Source organism: Ascaphus truei, chromosome 18 (assembly GCF_040206685.1).
Source record: "Ascaphus truei isolate aAscTru1 chromosome 18, aAscTru1.hap1, whole genome shotgun sequence".
In the NCBI taxonomy this organism is placed as follows: Eukaryota; Metazoa; Chordata; class Amphibia; order Anura; family Ascaphidae; genus Ascaphus; species Ascaphus truei.
In genome coordinates this window covers 3,389,205-3,410,760 of record NC_134500.1, presented here as the reverse complement: position 1 = coordinate 3,410,760, position 21,556 = coordinate 3,389,205, and the positions used below count along the sequence as shown (strand labels likewise).

General features: G+C 44.8%; 1 protein-coding gene across 1 annotated transcript in view; it reads left to right on the top strand.

Moving 5' to 3' along the window:
* The window catches only part of AGBL1 (AGBL carboxypeptidase 1), a 256,469-nt gene that overhangs the window by 90,085 nt on the left and 144,828 nt on the right, over positions 1-21,556 (top strand). The window contains 1 exon segment of the mRNA XM_075575203.1: positions 12,980-13,109. Coding sequence (XP_075431318.1) covers positions 12,980-13,109 — 130 coding nt within the window.

The following is a 21,556-nucleotide window of genomic DNA, read 5'->3' as shown; positions in this document are numbered from 1 at the left end:
GGGCTACGAATTCTATGGGGTAAGAGACACATGTGTTTGGTCATCCATCTCCCAGACGTCCCTTTTTACTATCATTGTGTAAAATGAAGTGTCTAGAATGTCGCCTTTCATCCATAAATCTATTCTTTTTTTCAGTGTGCTTGAACTCCTTATAATTTTTAAATGGTTTCCCTCCCTTTACGTCACAGTTGGGTTAATTTAATGTGATAGACATTTAAAAAAACGGGAACTCAGCATTTGAGAAACTCAAACGAGCTGTAACTTAAAAATTATAGTCTGCTGTATTAAAAAAAAAAGAATTGATGCATTGGGGCGGTCCAGAAACCGACAGTGACATATGGAGAAAGAGCGGTTAGTAGGATTGAGGCTGTTCTGTGATAAATGACACAATCTGTCAAAGAACATCTGTTATCTATCATCTTGGCTGCCTTTTAATACATCGGAAGAACAGGGAAAAAAACCAACTGCATCTACAGCCAAAATAAAAATGCAAAGAAGACCTACTGCCCTTGAAAATGACAGAGGAATGGAACAGTTTGCATTTGAAGAGGCTTAAGTAATTTCAGAATAGACTGCCCCTTGCTCAGATCTTTCTCACCTTGCTCAGATCTTTCTCACCTTGCTCAGATCTTTCTCACCTTGCTCAGATCTTTCTCACCTTGCTCAGATCTTTCTCACCTTGCTCTGAGCCTTACAAATGTAGTAATCGTAGGAATCTTCTTACATGACAATAGAGCATAATCAGATCTGTATTCTATACCGAGTGCAGACAGAATGCCTTTTGTGGCATGACATTTAGCAAAGACCCCACAAACTCCGCACAGAGATGAAATCTATTCTGTTATAATATGACCTTCTCAACAGGAATACAATTGATCCACAAGTCTTGTGTGGGATTTTAGATGATCCACACGCGTCACGCATATTACGCCCAATTGGCGTAAAATGGTGCAGAAACTGACAGAAAACGCAGCTAAAATGATTAATTGACTTCCTTAAACATGTTTTTAAATCTATCCCCCTTGTCATCGTGAAGCCATGTAAGGGTTAAATTTGGTGTGCAATATGGCAAACAAGTGATTCACCTTGTTATTAAGTTCTGCCTTGCATGAAGATATATATGCCCTAAAGCGTTTTGGTCTCGTGGCTTACACGGTAATCAAACCGTTAAGGGATGCATTTTGTTTGTTCAGGAAATAACTATAGCTAACTGTTTATATTAAAATGATAAGATGGGCAGTGTGGTGGGACGGGAAGTGTGGTGGGACGGGCAGTGTGGTGGGACGGGCAGTGTGGTGGGACGGCAGTGGGGTGGGACAGGCAGTTTGATGGGACGGCAGTGTGGTGGGACAGGCAGTTTGATGGGACGGCAGTGTGGTGGGACAGGCAGTGTGGTGGGACGGGCAGTGTGGTGGGACGGGAAGTGTGGTGGGACGGGCAGTGTGGTGGGACGAGCAGTGTGGTGGGACGGGCAGTTTGATGGGACGGCAGTGTGGTGGGACAGGCAGTTTGATGGGACGGCAGTGTGGTGGGACAGGCAGTTTGATGGGACGGCAGTGTGGTGGGACAGGCAGTGTGGTGGGACGGGCAGTGTGGTGGGACGGGAAGTGTGGTGGGACGGGCAGTGTGGTGGGACGAGCAGTGTGGTGGGACGGGCAGTGTGGTGGGATGGGCAGTGTGGTGGGACGGGCAGTGTGATGGGACGGGCAGTGTGGTGGGACGGGCAGTGTGGTGGGACGGGCAGTGTGGTGGGACGGGAAGTGTGGTGGGACGGGCAGTGTGGTGGGACGGGCAGTGTGGTGGGACGGGCAGTGTGGTGGGACGGCAGTGGGGTGGGACAGGCAGTTTGATGGGACGGCAGTGTGGTGGGACAGGCAGTTTGATGGGACGGCAGTGTGGTGGGACAGGCAGTGTGGTGGGACGGGCAGTGTGGTGGGACGGGAAGTGTGGTGGGACGGGCAGTGTGGTGGGACGAGCAGTGTGGTGGGACGGGCAGTTTGATGGGACGGCAGTGTGGTGGGACAGGCAGTTTGATGGGACGGCAGTGTGGTGGGACAGGCAGTTTGATGGGACGGCAGTGTGGTGGGACAGGCAGTGTGGTGGGACGGGCAGTGTGGTGGGACGGGAAGTGTGGTGGGACGGGCAGTGTGGTGGGACGAGCAGTGTGGTGGGACGGGCAGTGTGGTGGGATGGGCAGTGTGGTGGGACGGGCAGTGTGATGGGACGGGCAGTGTGGTGGGACGGGCAGTGTGGTGGGACGGGCAGTGTGGTGGGACGGCAGTGGGGTGGGACAGGCAGTTTGATGGGACGGCAGTGTGGTGGGACAGGCAGTTTGATGGGACGGCAGTGTGGTGGGACAGGCAGTGTGGTGGGACGGGCAGTGTGGTGGGACGGGCAGTGTGATGGGACGGGCAGTGTGCTGGGACGGGCAGTGTGGTGGGACGGGCAGTGTGGTGGGACGGGCAGTGTGGTGGGACGGGCAGTGTGGTGGGACGGGCAGTGTGGTGGGACGGGCAGTGTGGTGGGACAGGCAGTGTGGTGGGACGGGCAGTGTGATGGGACGGGCAGTGTGCTGGGACGGGCAGTGTGGTGGGACGGGCAGTGTGGTGGTAGTGTGGTGGGACGGGCAGTGTGGTGGGATGGGCAGTGTGGTGGGACGGGCAGTGTGGTGGGACGGGCAGTGTGATGGGACGGGCAGTGTGATGGGACGGGCAGTGGGATGGGATGGGATGGGAAGTGTGGTGGGACGGGCAGTGTGGTGGGACGGGCAGTGTGGTGGGACGGGCAGTGTGGTGGGACGGGCAGTGTGGTGGGACGGGCAGTGTAATGGGATGGGCAGTTTGGAGGGATGGGTAGTGTGGTGGGGTGGGCAGTGTGGTGGGGTGGGCAGTGTGGTGGGGTGGGCAGTGTGATGAGATGGGCCGTGTGGCAGGACTGGCAGTGTGGAGGGATGGGCAGTGTGGAGGGATGGGCAGTGTGGAGGGACGTGCAGTGTGTTTTTAGAAAGTGGGAGCAAGGACTGGAACAAAAATATATTTTTATATACAGCACTCCTTACCAATATAGACTTTAATCCTGATATGTGTAATGCACATTTATGCCAACAGACTTTGGAAATGGCAAATCAATTTCTTAAATAGCGATGGACACTGCCAAGGTGCTGGTTCAAGGAGCTTGAAATGTGAATGTGTGCACCTTGTTTAAGAATGACAGAAAAATATCTTGATAGTTTGTATTTGTTGCATTCAGGACCTCACAAGTCTCTTTTTGGTTTCTAATCTTCGCCCAGCACGATTTGTCACATGCTGCTAAAAAATGTACTTTGCTTTTGGCTTCAAGAAATTACACTTTGGATTGGAAAATGACTCGGCTAACTGAGCCTGTAACGGCCTCAAGTCCGTAACGGCCCAGCAATCTTTGTAATGTTTATAACTGCTGACTGAAGTGTGTGGAATTAACAATAGACTGTCTGGATAAATGGCTAATACAACATGTACCAAAAGGAGTACAATGGTTACGTTACCAATTCAAAACCACAAAGATGGACGATTCCACGATCTTCCTAAATGTGGTTTGAACATGAAGACGAGACTCGTGAGTTTTTAAAGTTCGGTAAATGGTTTTACATATACAGTATAAAGAATTATATAGAAAATATGTCCAAGCGCATCAAAAATGTCTAAAAATTCATTATGAATTATGACTAAATGGTCATGTTGGACCTATAGTGAAAACAATGTTAAAACGATATGAAACCACAGATAAGCAGCCGAAGTTTGACATATATTAGTGAGTAATATACCGTGTATGTGATATAAACAAATAACACCGCAGTGGAAATATAACAATAAACTTCTCTTTGTAAGTAGAGGGTCTGCAGCTGTACTGGAAAGGCTGGGGTCAGGATAACGCCAGCTAGATAAAGAGAAAAGGAAGAAAGCACACGACCCTCATAGTGTAGTAAGTAACAATATAATGTATATATGGAAGGTAATACATACAGGTACAGAATAGAAAAACTATATAGGTGTGTAGGAATAAAACCAGTAATGGATAATGCGCTCCCACGGCTGCTGCATAGGGTCCACAGAAGGCACCACGTGTTCCTTCACAGGCCACGATATGGCCACGGATGCCGAAGTTCTTCACCCTCACTTCTCTGCTTCTCCAACGAACGGAATGGCCAGAACTGGAGGAGTGAGTGGAGGAATATCGATGGAGATCCGCGTTCTCCAGCAGTTACGGCTCTTGGATACTGCGCGTCTAAACCTCCAATCAGCACAGCAGAGGGAGGGAACTCCGCGCGTCGACCGTCGGAACCACAGAGTGACGTGTACCGCGTCACAAACTCCAACCAATCACAGCTCCGGTCACAGAGGGATAAACTGCGCGGTCTCAGCGTCCAGGCATCCTAATCGCAATGCGATCAAACAGCATCTATCGGAAGTATCTAATGTTGAATTAAAAGTCCAGAAAAAAAGCTCAACTGAGCTTATTATAACTATACCCAATAAACTTATCGGATCAGAATAAAAACTCCTAGATATAAAGAATTATGTTAAACGATGTTACAACATTTCGCAAATCTCCGGTTCTCAAGAATGTATTCATCTACTAGAACTTTGCAACAAGAAGAGTTCGCTTAATTGGTTCTTATAAAACAAAATACAAAGACCTTCTACTCAGCCCTTCATCCATTCCAGATGGCTTTATACAGTCTCCTGTCTAAACACTGCATACTGCATTAGCTGCAATAGTTGGACGGGTTCAAGCTAAATCGTGCACCGCTGTACAAAGATGGGAATGATAAAGTATATCGAAGTTGCCAGATACTAATTCAGTGGAACTGAGGATGATAAAACCCCTCTCTTTACCATTTGTTATCTTATTTATGTGTAGAAATAAATTTGTTGAGCTATGAGTAACATCATGTGTCCCTTTCCCTTCAATGTATTACACATTAAACATTAAACATCCGCAAATATAAAATGCTGAGCATTACAGCAGACACACACATTTGCATATCTTCGATTTTATTTCACTGTGGATTTTTTTTTTTTTTACTCAAGTTTAACTTTTAATCTTGAATTAAGAAAGCAACAGATGCTATCCACAGACAAAATGTACTGCGTTACGTTCACTGTGACTGACTTAATCACATAGGACGTTCTGCCATCATGGTGTGCATTGGGAGAGCTTCTGTAACTCTGAGTCTGTTTTAGAAAATACATCACAATTAGGTTTCAGAGGAACTCAAATGCTGACATAACTAAATATTTAATCTATGGTGGTATCAATTCCCAAAGCTGTCAATGGCCAAATTGATCACAGAGATTTGTCAAGCAAAATGTTTTGTTTTACAAAATAAAAAACCTGTGTGTATAGTGATCTTGTGCATTAGAAAATGGACTTGGCACCCTGGTTTTCAGACCCATGGGTTTGGGGTTTACACGCCCTGACAGTGGATGGCTTCATAGCTACCTAAAATACTTCATTTATTTTTTTGTATTAATGCATTTGTTGAGCCAAAATAGTGTTTTAATGCATTGTGACTTTTTTTGGAGCATAACTGTGTCAAATGTAAGAAACTGTTTCTTGTATTTGGTGCAGAATGTTAAAAGCCAGTTGGATATGGTAGATCTCACTAAAACCTGTGCCCCATGTAACGCCTCCCTAACGCCTCCCTCTGAAACTCTCCAAGCCGCAGTCTGCATATAGAACAGAAATTGGAGAAAGGTGCTGGATACTGTACATTGATGCTGAAAAACAGAACATTAAACATTATCTATTTTCAGCAGTTTTGCTCCAAAATTGCATTGGGACATTGCCCTTTGAGTCGCAATCCATAACATTGACTGCAGAAATTTAAGTGAAAAAAACTTTTTATTTCTAATGTTTTATGATATTAAAATAACTGCACAAAAACAAAAGTTTTTCTGTGCGTTACTAAGACTGGAGTGAGTTAGGGAGCAGAAAAAAAAGACCATCACCACAAATCTCACACAAGCTGCACAGCCCAATATGCCCATCTTGTCAAAATCAGTCACATGTGGAAGGTTAGTGCCGAAGGCTCATTAAGCTAATAAGTAACACTGATCACTATTAAAGATGTCTGTGGAGGCTAAAACAGTGATACGTTGGGTTAACAATAAGGACAAATTAGATTCATTAGTCTGTACTAAATGTCTTGCCGGTGTAGGCTGGAAAATAGATCCATTCTGTAAACCTTATTAACTTTACTTATTTCTGAACCACAGACCCTTGGCTTATCTGGCAATATATTTTGTGTGTGTGTGTATTTTGTTCCTAGGTGGTTTGTACACAACTCATCCAGGAGAGAGCGACACACACATCACACTTAATATGTGCAATAACCACTCCTGGACAAGTTGTACACTTGGCTAACTGCGGTTCCGAAGGTCCATGTGGTGGCCATTCACTGTAAGTGCTACAGAATACGGAGTGTGCAAGTATCACATCAAACTGTACAATGCTGGTGAAATGAACCAGTCCCATTATGGTGATCATGTATGCTTCAGTATAAGATAAAAAACAAAATAATATCGTTTAATAGAATAAAATAATAAAGGCTGATATAGGACAGTGTACTGGTTCCCTGCAGGGAGCTGCGGTGTCTGCCAGCACCAGAAGGTGTCTTTGGGCACAAGACGGCTTAGAAGACATAGCCCAACAAGAACTTTCTGGTTCTATCCATTTGAAAAATATCTTTAGCTGAATAGTAATAACTGTAACGTGCGCTTATTACTGTGTTTCAGTGAACAATACTTTAGAAGAGGCATTTACATAACTGCCTGAAACATGTTAATATCAGAACATCATTCGTTTTCTAATAATAATATTCTACCAATATGTTTTTTCTTCTATGCCACACGCGTGTTCTAGTGCTGTACATGATATCACATACACACACGTGTTCTAGTGCTGTACATGATATCACATACACACACGTGTTCTAGTGCTGTACATGATATCACATACACACACGTGTTCTCGTGCTGTACATGATATCACATACACACACGTATCCTCGTGCTGTACATGATATCACATACACACACGTGTTCTTGTGCTGTACATGATATCACATACACAGGTGTTCTAGTGCTGTACATGATATCACATACACACACTAGATATCTGTATAGTATCAAAATGTTATCTAACACTTGCATCCAAAAATATAGTCATGTATCATATTTAACGTTGATGGTAAGATAAAGTAATGTTCTTAGTCAGACAGAGCTGACACATTATTTCGATATGTACATACTGCGAAAGTAACCTGCAGACAATACCGTCTTCCCATACTGCCGTATGCACTTATGTTTTGTACATTTCTATCCTATCCCTCCTACTCTATCCATACTTTATTATGTTCATGCCAAGATCTATTATAAGGACAATAGGTTTAGTTAATCTGGGAGAAGTAGTGGCTCAGTGAGTAAAGACACTGAGTGTGTATTAGGGGAACCTGGTTCAATTCCCAGTGTCGGCTCTTTCTGACCTTGGGCAAGTCACTTTATCTCCCTGTGCCTCAGGCACCAAAAACATAGATTGTAAGCTCCACGGGGCAGGGACCTGTGCCTGTAAAACGCTATGTAAAACTAGCAGCGCTAGACAAGAACATGCTATTATTATTATTAATAACAACAAGGTACAGTACTTGAGTATGTTTCACTGGTCTCCTCATCACTCCTTACCCCATAACGAATATCTGGTTTGATAAAAGTGCTCTTATTGCTCACAACTCATGTTGTGTTCCGTGATGTTCCGTGGTGTTCCGTGGTGTTCTCTGCTTCTTACAGTTTGTTTTTAACTAAAATAGTTTTGGGAATGTGGAACCAGAAACAGTCACAATGTCCTTATCTGTGCAGTATGTGGCAAAGTGACCCCCAACTGATCTCATTCTTATTTCAATTTACAGTTATCTTAATGACTACCTAAAGCCCACACTCAAAAGATGTTCCCTACAGTCTCAAATATGAAGACGAGCGCTTGTTGTGATCTTGTTTTACTTACAATTACAACTGATATATACATGTTTCCTTAAGCTGCGGAGGGAACACTGTGGTTGTGTGCAGCAGTATACGGCGGACACTGTATTTATGCCAGTTAACCAAACCACAGTGTACCTTCTGACAAATTCATGGAATGCAATGAAATACTCACAACAAAGTCATTTTCAAACAACTCCAAAACTAATTCCAATGTTACCAACAGGTCAAATAATGTCTAACCATTAGCAATACACCAATTAATACTGTATATCTGCTTTCATTAGTTTATAGAGCAACCTCCCAGTTGCTAATTTCCATAAGATCATTACAACCGGAAAGTATATTCTATTGCCCCAATTCCCGATTCATGGACATTGGTTCCAGAAATGAGTGACACTGCCATCCAGTGATTTGTTTCAAATGAGTGTGACCTTGTCTTTTTAAGTTATATTTTCACTAATGATGAGAAGCTTTAGCGTCATTTCAAATCCTGCTTGGCAGGACAGTGAGTGGCAGAATTTATAGCTATTAAGGGAGTCCGTTTAATTTTTTTAACTAGTATTCTCGTTGCAAGATGAACTAATAATGGAATTTCCCTTTCACTATAACCAGATAAAGCAAAAAAAGGGCTGGGGGTGAGGGGGGCGCGTTTGTTCTTTCTTCCATATAACAATATAACAAAGGAGGGAGGGGGGGGGGGATATGATACTTTTATTGGACCAACAAGTAGTTGATGTGTTACAAGCTTCCCAATCTCTCAGGGTCAGGGTTTCCCGATGAAGGTCCCTGAGAGGTTGGGAAGCTTGTAAAATATTAAATACTTGTTGGTCCAATAAAAGGTATCATACCCCCCCCCCCCCGCCCTCTCCCTCCTATGTTACTGCATGGAAGAAAGGACCAGCTCGGTGACCCATCCGTCTTTGCTTAATCTGGTTATACTCCCTCTCCCTCCTTTGTTGCTCCTATAACCAGATTGTAATAGCCATCATTATGCAGTCCTGGTTTTACCTGCATTCTGGTTTGTTTATTCCAAATGTTGCCCAAAATTGGTGAAAAATTACCAGAACATTCTGCTATTTAAAATCCAGCATGGTGTTTCTATAATGCCATACAGTATTGATGTTCGTTCATACAATCACGGGCTGCTGTTAGAGGATGGGGCTATTTCCTTTCCTGCCGTTTTTAGATATCTATAGATATTAATCTCCTTTTTCAACACAGCCTTCTGTTGTTACAATACACAGTGAACGGTGATGCTCTATAAACATCAAATGTGCTGCATCCCTTTAGAGTTTATGACTAACTGTGCCCAAGGCAACATTATCACGTCAAGCATCAGTCACTAGTTATGATGGGCCCTGTCTCGACATTTAACTGTAATGGACAGGGGATTTCAAAATAATTTTATTCTCCCAGCTATGGCCTTAAATTTTCTTTATAACCCTTACATGGCGTCTCTGTACAGTTTCAGTTATTTATTCCCCTGTGGATGTGGCTTCGGTAGGGCAGCTACCATATATACAAAGTGTATGTAACAGCACATATAGGCCTGGGTGTATGTACAGTACGAATTAAAACTAGTGAGATATATGGTATTTATAGTGCATTGTGAACGTTTCTTTTACTATGCAACTTAGCTAAAACATTATGCTATTTATAAATACTGTAGTTGGTCCTTTTTACATATATGAAGACCCTTTTGGTGCAGAAGGGTCTGTAAAGCAGCCCTAACAGGGCAGAAGGATATTTTGACACATGTTTAATTGTGTAAACTTTGAGGGCAGCTTCTTAAACCAAATGGGTCCAATGTCATTTCACTTCAATTTTATTCTGAAGATCCGGTGAACACAAACACTGAAAAGGAAAATCCTCTATTAGCCAGATGTATTTTCCACACTAACAAGAATGTATCAATCTTCTCATGTACGATATCCTTCTGGGGAAGGGATGTGAACTCATCATAAGATGCTTAAATGCTAATATTTCTGCCATCCCTGAGGGCCTGACTTTTTTGCTTGGTGTTATTTTGACAGATCTTTTCATTTCCAACCAAATTGTATTGGCCTTTGAATTTTTTTATTAAAGATATATCAATACTGTACGGCTCCCAATAGTAACAATACACACGGCCACTGTAACAATTTGTGTAGCATTATAACATATAGATGCGGCACTATGGTCGGTCGCACTGCCACCCCTAAATCCGCCGTGGCACCATATTTAGTCCACCTGTTCTCGTGGTCTCAGTATGGAGACATAGGTGCCCATCGAGATTAACACAGCGTGTGTCCCTGTATCTGAACGGGACTCGCGCTGTGTGAATCCTACCGGGCAGCTCCTGTCTGAATGAGACGCGCACTAAGAGTGATACAGAATCAGTCACTCTACTTCCGCGCCTCTAACAGGCGATCGCTTTTATTCTAATAGCACAGTATTTAATAGCACAGCAGGGGGTCTCCGGTGCTGAACCGAATTAATTTCAGGTCCGGGAACCCCCTGCTTCCTGAGTTACAGGCCCTGTTATGTTTAAATTGTCCTGCGTCACGGTCCACGTGACTGCGACATTTAAACAAAGTAGGGAGATGCTGGTGTCCCATACCGGGGCCTGTAACTTGGGAAGCAGGGGGTCCCCGAGGCTGAAATTAATGCGGGTCAGCTCCGGAGACCCCCTGCTTCAATACAGTTTTATCAAAATGAAATAAAAGCAGCTTCGTTACCTTAGCAGCTAGCTGCTATGGAAATGAAGGGATTAAGCCAGAGTACCTGGTTTATTGTGGGTAGAGGGAGTTGGTGAAGGGGGTAGTTGCCCCAGGGTGGGTGGTTAGGCATACCGGGAAGGTTGCAGGTGGGTTAACCCCTTCATTACCCTAGCGGTAGTAACCGCTATTGTAATAAAAGGAATAATCCCTCCCACTACCCACTAAAGAAGCCCAACCACCCCCCCCCCCGGTGGGGCAACTACCCCTTTCACCCCCCACCTCTACCCCCAACAAATATTACAATACAACCACCAATACTATACATTGAACAGCCCCCACCCCCCCCCCCCCCAACACATACAGTACAGTAATCAGCAAAATCCCTATTATCAAGAAATGGATAATAGCACATTTGTCCCATTAAAAAATAAAACACAACCAAAACATTACCCAGCCAGTATATTTTTATTTATTTATAAAAATGTGTCACAAGGAAGTAATACAGTGAGAGCTACCTCTCGTTTTCAAGTATTTCCTGAGCACAGAGTTATAAAAATACATGGTCACATTAAAAGAACAGGAGGTTAAACAGTCAATTCACAGACATTTCATGGACAGATAGAGTTGGAAAATTGGGCACAGCGGATAAAGGGTTTGTGAGTTTCAGAATGAAATATTGCAGCTTTAACATCACTTTAATATCACCAAACATCAGCAAACGGCTAAAACCCTTTAGCTGTCCGCCTTTGGGGCAACGCAGATGTACACTGGGGTGGTTGATTTTCAATGCAGCTGTGAACAAAAAGTTATTTGTGTCCTCTTGGCTCATTAACATTCCAGTGGGTGCGGTTAACGTTCCACAAAGTACAAGCAAATATTAACCCTTAGCACGCTGGACCTGTGCAGAGGGGAGCAGCTCTTGGGGAGCCCCATCAGGCTGTCCGCCTTTGGGGCAACGCAGATGTACACTGGGGTGTAAATTAAAGTTGTACTTACCCCTGCCAGGATGATGGCCGTCACTAGCCTCCTCATCTTCCTATGCGTCCTCCTCTTCTTCAGTGGGCACCGACAGTAAAAAAAAAAAACTAACTACTGACCTGCAACCCCTTAATCATTGACAACCCAAAAAAATCCAGCACCAAATAAAATACATGACATTTAAATAAAAGCCAACATTTGCCAAAAAATGCACTGCTTGTCACTGTGCTTATATATACCCAGATAATCACATTTGCAGTTTTTTAGGGCAACCTAAAAAAAAAATACATAATGAAATAAAATACAATCAATGTGTTTTTTTTTACACAGCTTTTATTTTAATAACACAGTATTGAAGCAGGGGGTCTCCGAAGCTGAATTGCATTAATTTCAGCCTCGGGACCCCCTGCTTCCAAAATTACAGGCCCCATTCTGGGGTTCCGGTAACCTCCTGCTTTGTTGTTTAAATGACCCGGTCACAGAGAGGAGCAGTATGTAGGTTTTCTTCTCTTTGTTAAAGCGAACATTAGAAGTAATGATGAAGGTGAGAGCAAGTAGACCTGGATTATTTAGACCATTAACAATCGGAGTATATGGAGCTGGTAGCGTTGACAGAAGAGATTGTGAATGTGATCCGGCACAAGTAGGGAGAGAACCTTTGCACTAGTCCCAACAAACTGAAGAATAACTATCAAGAGTGGGAACATAGGTTCGTGTGTCCCATATACTGGAAAGCTCTAGACATTTCTATGTCAATACCTCAAACCTTTAGCACCCTTCAGACTTGAACGCAATCTTTAGGTACTCATGTTATCTCAAGCGAGGCCCTGGAACGTGACATGTTGATAAGCCTGTGCTAATGAGATAACGAACGGGTGTGGTTTTGCATATAACTTGCATATAATTAGCGTTGTGGATTGGCGTTTACCCCAGGGTAGGTAACGTCCGTTAGTGATTTTGGTAACCGTACATTAAGAGCCCCGAGTTATCAGACCTCTGGGATCTGGGCCCCTTTGTGTGTTGTAAATGTTGTTGCGCCTTCAACAATAAACATTCAAGACACACACAGACGTGGCAAGACGTTGTGCTGCATCTGTACAAAGGACTTTAAATGTAAGCTCTTTCAGCCAGTACATCATTCACGTTATGTTTATAAATGGTTCACGTAGGTTGTCTATATGCCTATATTGCTACCTTCATAGTAGGCACAATATAAAAATGTAATATTTATCCTAATATGTTTAGGTAACATTTTCCTCTGTCTTCTTTTGTTTGTTTTTTTAGTCACAGGTGTTCCCTTAATGGTGAAGATTTGAATAGACACTGGGCCTCACCAAAGCCTACTTTACAGCCAACGATTTATCACATCAAAGGACTACTGTACTATATAAACAGCGTTGGTAAAACACCTCTCGTGAGTTTTCTGTTCAGGTTTCATTGTTAGTGTTTGAAACATAGTTCCTCTTAAATTATATTAATATAACATTATGTTGTATGTTCTTATTAATCAGTCATTTCAGACGCCTTGTTGTGTATTTCTACAGTAATGTTTTGTCATCTAAAAAGAAAAAAAATCAACGTTTCTGTGTATATACATATATATATTATTTAAGTTATGGTGGGTGAAAAAGGGACTAACAACCCTCCACCGTATAGCATATAAAAATATTACTTGTGAACACATTGTCATTTCCCAGAATCCCTTGCTGCAGTGGAAGCACTGTATGCTAGGGGATAATGGCGAAAAGCAGGGTTGCAAACCTATCCACTGTGAATGTGCTCATAAGTGATATAAATATATATATAAATATATATATACAGACCAAAATGAGCTTCATGGTTCCTAATATTTTGTTGCCCTTTAAAGAGATTTGATTGCTGTGAAAGTGCTGCTGTGATTGCCTCTCTACGTACAGTCTTCTCACGCAGTGCAGTGGCGGTTTAGTCTGGCTTTTATTATACATTCATTGAGTGAAGCTTCGTTCAGTTTTTGCAGACACATGGAACCAACGTGAGTTAAGAAATCGGAAGCGCACGGTAGGAATTAACTGCTAGGAACACTGCAGGCACCTTGGTGCATGATAAACTCCGCACCATTTGTTCACAGGCATTTGGCGCTGTACAGTTCTTGTCCGTGGTAAATTATCAATATTCTCAAGTTAGTATAAAAAATATTGATCCCCTTCTCACCCTCCTTATGCGTTTTAATGCATGACAAGATGTTGGTAACACTGATTTCTCTCCGTCTGTGAGAAGGCCATTGATTTTAGCTCACACGCAATCCCAAGTATGCTTGTTGGGACTCTTGAGAGAAGATTTTTTTAGATCCTGTAGATCTTCGCTGTTTACTGATAATCTTTTGATTTGTGTTGCTTCCATGTGCCTGATATTCCATCGCTCGCAGGACTGTAAAGCTGTCGGTTAAAAGACAATGGTATTGCAGAGGCTTTGGGTATGTAGCCGACCTCCATAAATAACAGCTCACACTGTGTATATACACTTCTGCACCGTGTAGACCAGGGGTCTCAACCTCAGTCCTCAAGCGCCACCAACAGGCCAGGTTAAATGGATATCCCTGCTTCAGCACAGGTGGCTTAATCAGTGGCTCGGTCTTCGACCGAGCCACTGATTGAGCCACCTGTGCTGAAGCAGGGATATCCCTAAAACCTGGCCTGTTGATGGCCCTTGAGGACTGAGTTTGAGACCCTTGATGTAGACAGACAGAATATATGAAAAATGAATGATACATTAAAGTACGTTTTCCTTCCTTCCCCCAGTGGGGTTAATGGTGCCCTTTGTCAAGAGGAGATATGAAGAGGCCTAACGCTGCTGTCTTTAAATAGCCCTCCTGGCTGCCTGCCATCTTCCCACACTGCCCTGGGGCGGCCACTCCCATGTCACGTGTATGCGCCGGCGTCACCAGTGATGTAATAGAGTCAGCGTCGGTAGCACGTGGCAATACTAAAGAGAACACTAACACAGAACCTATTCCCAAACCATTATAGATATGGAAACAATTTGCAGAGTGCATAGACACCGCCCAAGTTATATTATGGACTTATATCTGCAGTACGTAGTATTCACAATATCAGGGGCTTGTTCCAAAAGATCATAATCACCATCAATACATTCTTTTCTTTTTATATTTTCAGTAAACTTTAACAACCACTAGCATTATGAACACTATGGACTCATCTGCTGAAAATCATTTTTATAGGCTGCGTTTATAGTACTGACTGCGACGTTGCGCAGCGCTGTCGCGGGTGCCCATAGTGGGCGGGACCACGACAGCTGACTTCACACGGTCGCGACCACTGGAAGTCAAAGGATTTTTTTACTTCTTCAGCGATTGGCGTGTGATGTTAGCGGCACGTGAGCAGTTAAGCCAATGAGGGCGAACCGCTCACTGCCACGCCTCCGCCACGCCCTACCTACATTGCCCGCCACGTTGTGCAAACAGATTTCTCCGAAGACAGGAAATCTGTGCTCACAACTTGCGACGGAGCGCTGGCCCCGCCCCCGGTGGTTCAGCCAATGAGGGCGAACCTGTTGGGTGACATCATGGCTGTGCCCCCCCACCATGCCCCCATCATCCCAACCCCCCCCCCCCTATCCCCCATCTTTCCCCCTGCAGCTCACCGCAGACCGTGGATCTCAGCTGCATGCACCGCTAGCTGGGCAGGCGCGCGCGTGCAGTGCAGACACCAGGCCGCAGCCTTATTCCTTACTCTACTCTTGTGTTCACTTACCATTTTACTGAATGGCCTGGTGGTCTCGCCTACATAAAGGAATCCACAAGGGCATTTAATTATGTAAATTACAAATGCTGCCTGGCAGTTTCAAGTTTCCGCATCCTGGGGTGAGAGAATACATCTCCACCTATCTCGTTATTACACTGTACACCTCTCCCACAGAGGAACATCCCTTTCATTTTGGGCAGCCAGGACGGGGCCCATTTAATCTGTGGCAGATCTGCCATTATCGGGGGTTCTTTAAAGTTTTCAGCAATTCTCATATCTTAAAATATACCGAAACCGTCAACATCATTGGAAAACATTTACCCTGCCAATCCCCCCGCCCCCCATTCTAGACCGTTATAATAGACTGTCTCTGGGGATCTCCATCACATACACTCTTCCCAAACGTAGCCATCATTTCTCTAGCACGTGTTTCAAAAATTCTATAATCTGTTATTCGACGCAGTCCCAACAGCTGACTCGTTGGAGGCCCGCTGGATGGAAACTGTGAGCGTGTAGATGTGTTTCAGTGCATTGGCTTCTTATACAAATCAGTTCTCTATCGCCCTTCTGCAAGTTGAGCACGAACATCTAGAAAATGAATGTTCTTGTAACTTTGTTGTGAAGTAAATGTTATCGTCCTATGTACTGTATATTATTGAGACTTGCTTGAAACGTTCTTAGGCCTTCCTCGCTACCTAAGGAAATATAAACCAGGTCGTCAATACACCGTCTCAATGTGAGAACATGGGTACAGAAATCTTCTGATTGATAAATCTCTCTTCCAGATCTGACTTTAAAAGGTTCGCATCTGATGGGGTCTTGATTATACCTCCATTTTCTGGGACCGATGAATATAAATGCGCAAACAAGCTTTCACATTTTTGTCCTTTTAAATTATGACTAGAGCAAAAAAGGGAAGCTCAAGGAGAGAACTATCAACAAAAATATTTAGTACTTTATGTAAAAAATTTACATGATAAAAACGTACATATCACAAGTTACAATCGTCTCTGATCTCACCCTTAACAGGCGCCAGTTGTTTAGTCCGTCAAGCCTGGTCCCAGCCGATGGAAGGAGGGGGGAATTGTCTCCCATGCACCAAGAGGGAGAGGGGATGGAGGTGGGGGAGGTGATGGAGGTGGGGGAGGTGTAGGAGGGGCTTAAGCGGTAGCAAAGGTCTAGGGGACCGAGCAGGGAGAAAGTCCTGTCAGGACAGCCGCAACTGCAGCCAAACTGCCGATCGGCAGTTTGGCTGCAGTGGCGGCTGTCCTGACAGGACTTTCTCCCTGCTCGGTCCCCTAGGCCTTTGCTACCGCCTAAGCCCCCTCTTACGCCTCCGCCCCTCCCCCCATCTCCCCATCCCCTCTCTCCCTCTGGGTGCATGGGAGACAATTCCTCCCTTTTTTCATCAGCTGGGACCTGGCTTGACTGACTAAACAGCTGGAGCCTGTTAAGGGTGAGATCAGAGCCGATTGTAACTTGTGATATGTACGTTTTTATAATGTACATTTTTTACATAAAGTACTAAATATTTTTATTGATAGTTCTCTCGCTTTTTTGCTCTAGTGTTATTGAGCCCGCTGATCACGGGAGAACTGACAAGCTGCAGGAGCGATCAACTATAAGGAACATTAGGAGAACTAAGGGTCAGCGCACACCAACTCCTAGCAACTACCTTTTTAATTATAACATTATTGCATTCTGTTAACTTAAAGCTGTTCCAATCTCTCATATATTTTGTCCTCTCTTGCTGACTCATTGTGCACATTCATCATCAAACTCACTCAATTGATATCTGTTCCCAGTGTTATATGTCTAATTTCCATACCCATTTGTATGATTGTTTAAATTATGTTTCCTTGGTACATAGATAAGTACTTTGGTAAACACTGTTCTAAAGACAGAATAATAAATAATACATAGTAATAGAATTCTAGCATTACTTATTGCTTTGAGAGTTAATGTTTTGCTATTGTAACCCATGTCCCTCCCCCCCCGGTCGCAGACTGGACCTCTAGGGTGTAGTGAGGGCTGGCTACGTGTATATTGGTGGTGCATACCTGTGAGGAACAGGAGGGCCTGAGTCTCCCGCGGTGGTATCGGGGATAACAGGGACAGGCTTCTGGGGTATATGCCTTCATCTTCTCTAGCAACGGTGCTGCGCCTCCATCTCTATAAGCCCCAGGGATATGGGGTGGAACCCTTACAGAGAATTCCCACTCAGGGAAGAGAGATTCCAGTCTCAGTCAGTTCTTTGTTAAAAGCAGCAATGTCTCTTTATTCCTTTGGTAGCAGCACACAGCAGATCCTACACCGCAGTTCATATACAGCAGTGCTTCCAAATGTATACAGGTCTTTTCCTCCTCTCCTTTCCTCCAGGCTGTACCCCTGCAGGATGGGCTGTACGGGGCTTCAATACCCCTTGCTCCCACCCCAAGGGTATACCCTCTAGGTGAGGCTAGATCTCCCCCCCCCCCTCACCCCCTGAGCAGGGTGAGGGGCATTGGTCCACCGCCTCTAGTTCTATCTGCTCTACTCAGGGTGGGCCTGAGTATCTCCTCCAAACTCAGTTATCCCTCTAAGCATGGCTTCTCAGATCAGACACTTCACTCCTCAGCTCCCAGGACAGGACAGGACAGAACTACTTGTCACTTACAGGAACAGGCAGAACTAAGTTTAGACAGCCCCACCCCTCATGATGTCAGCAGGCCCTCCCCTCTGTCTCAGGCCTGCACACAGAGTCAGGGGCCTGCCTCCATCACTCAAGGCAGGGCTTGAAGCGGGGGGGAAAACCCATGTTAACTACTGGCGACCTTCCCTTAACAGGACTTACACCAGTAGGAGAAAGATATATAGCCCCCATTTCTTACCGGGGCTACACTATCTAAACAGAGAGTAAAATAATATCCTGTCAACTATACAGTGAGCAAGGAACGACACGGGGTCAGCCTTTAAGTTTGGAGGAAAAGAGATTTTACCAGCAACAAAGGAAAGGGTTCTTTACAGTAAGGGCAGTTACAATGTGGAATTCATTACCCATACAGACTGTGATGGCAGATACAATATATATATTGTGACAGAAACCAGGGGTTGGTAATAAACTCCATATACAGGGCTCCCAGGATACTGAACAGTTTCTGTCCTGTCTAAGCTGAACAGGGCAGCCTCGTGGTACAGGCACTCCATTCCACAGTTTGTCTGCTGCCTGTTTTCTGTCACCTGTCATGCTGATTAGAGTTCAGGTATATAAGACCTGTTTCCTGTTTCCTCTGGGCCCCGCCCAAGAGCCTGGAAGGCTGCTGAACTGCAGAGGGGTGAGAAAGCCTCTTTCCCAAATCGCTTCATTCATTCTGTTAGTTTGTCTAAAGACTGCAAAGGTACTTATTTTGTTGGTGGAAGTGGACAAGCCACTTCCAACTCTGAGTCAGGGACATCTAAGTTTAAGTTATCGCTCAGACGAGCAGCTTTTTGTTTGGCTTTGTTTTCTGTTTAAACTGTGGCAGTCTCAGTGCCTGGGACTGAATAAACCAGGCATAGCCTGTTTAAAGGAACAGTACGTGACGTCTCATCATTTAACCTACCCTAAAAGACCGTGTTCTAACAGTCCCGGACAGACGGCGGAGCCCCGGAGTAAGCCATTTGTCACATATGGTGGAGAATGCGGGCAGAACACTAAAAGGTCTGGGGGTTAAAGAACTTTAAAGAAAAAAAAAAAAAAAAAAAAGGTTTTTTTTCTCTCTCTCCAAACAAGATGGAAGACGTGGTGAGTGCGCTGGTACGCAATGTCGCTGTCCAGAGAGACGCGAATGAAGCCCTGCAACAGGCGAATGCAAACCAGCAAGAGACAAACCGCTTGCTGAAAGAGGAGCAACAGCGGTTCGCTCAGGGCTTACAGCAGGAACTCGAGATCCTGAGGGAGACTATCAGTAACCTTCCACTGGCAGCGGCAGCCCCAGTTCCGAAAATGACCAGGGCAAGCCACTACCTTCAGAAGATGGGACCCTCGGATGATGTGGAAGCCTATCTTCTCACGTTTGAACGCACGGCACAGAGAGAGGGATGGCCAGAAGCTGAGTGGGCTGGTCTAATCGCACCCTTCCTAAGCGGCGAACCCCAGAAGGCTTACTTTGATCTAGAGCCAGCCGAAGCTAACGTCTATGCAAAATTGAAGTTCGAGATCCTCGCCCGCCTCGGCGTAACCACGGCTGTTCGCGCCCAAAGGTTTCACGCATGGTCCTTCACGATGGATAAAGCCACCCGAAGCCAGATGTATGACCTCATCCACCTCGCCCGGAAGTGGCTACAACCCGAGATCAACTCAGCAAGCCACATCGTGGAACGGTTGGTCATGGACCAGTTCTTGAGGAAACTTCCCTCTGCCTTACGCCATTGGGTCAGTCGGAGTGACCCCCACAATGCGGATGAGCTTGTGGCCCTCGTAGAAAGGTACAATGCAGCAGGAGAGCACCCGCAACCAACAGTCGTGGAGCAACCCCACTACCCGAGGTTCCAGGACTCTTCCAGAGACGGTAAAAGGGTACCGGGGTTAAGGGGAGCTGAAGAGCGGCGACCACCTTCACGCAGCACCAGCAACAGTGGTTCGCACACTAAGGGCAATAGCCAACATGGGGAGCCGGGAAAAGGCTCTAAGTGGGACACAGACTATGTACCTAAATGTGTAAATTGTCATGAGAGGGGCCACACAGAAAAAATCTGCCCACTAAATGATGAGCCCATGCAATGCAACAGCGTGGAACCTTATTCGCTGTTGTCCCAATGTATGGGCCCTAGCCCAGAGGACCCCTTGAATAACCATCTGTGGGCATTTGTAAAGGTTAATGGTAAGAGGGTTCGGGCACTTCTTGACTCTGGGAGTATGGTCACACTAGTGTCCGAATACCTATTGCCCATTAAGAAGAAACAGGTAAACAGTTCACAAAGAGTGGCAATTTGTTGTATACATGGGGATAATCATGAATATTCCACTGTTGATGTTTTTTTTTAAACAGAATTTGGTTCTTTAGATTTCAAGGTGGGTGTTGTACCCAAACTGGCACATGATGTGTTAATAGGGACCGACTTTCCCCATTTTCTAAAAATGTGGTCCCCAGCTCAGAATAGCGCCCAGAGTTCAATAGCAGACCATAACGAAGTGTTAGAAGAAACAAATCCTTTCCCTTTTTCAGAAATGGAGGTTGACGAGGGCCCAAATAAGAAAGGGGAAAAGGAGGAGTGCTGTGAAATTCCCTTCCCCATCACTACTTTGGTAGGGAATACCCCAAATCAAGATGTTGATCAGGCACTTACCACCCCAGTACAGGATAAGACCCTCGCTGACCTAGAGGTCAGTCCTGGGAGTTTTAAGAAGGCCCAGTGGGAGGACCCCACATTAGCGGTAGCAAGGGGAAATATACGGGACCAGAATAGTACTCATGGCCAACCAGATAGGTCACTTGCTTACCCCTACTTCGAGGTAGAGAACGACCTAGTATATCGGGTTGATAAAAGAAAATCAGTTACAACTAAACAATTGTTGGTACCACGGACATTCCGTAACGTAGTATTACACCTCGCACATAGTCATCCATTGGGGGGACACCTAGGGGTGGAAAAGACAAAAGAAAAGGTTCTCCGAAGCTTTTATTGGCCTGGGGTTCTGGCAGAAATTACAAACTATTGTTCCTCATGCCCAGAATGTCAGATCACCGCCCCGTTCAAGGCATACCGCAGCCCATTGGTACCCCTTCCCATAATAGAGGTACCATTTGACCGGATTGCTATGGATCTAGTAGGACCCCTAATAAAGTCTGCTAGGGGACATCAGCATATATTGGTAATATTAGATTATGCTACCCGATATCCGGAGGCAGTTCCCCTACGTAGCACCTCTGCTAAAAACATAGCAAAAGAGTTAGTACTTCTGTTTTCCCGGGTCGGAATTCCTAAAGAGATCTTATCTGACCAGGGAACACCATTTATGTCCCAAGTAACAAAAGAGCTATGTAAACTCCTAAAAATCAAGCATCTCAGAACCTCAGTCTATCATCCACAAACAGATGGTTTAGTGGAAAGGTTCAATAAAACCTTAAAGAGCATGTTACGCCGGGCGGTCGATAAGGAT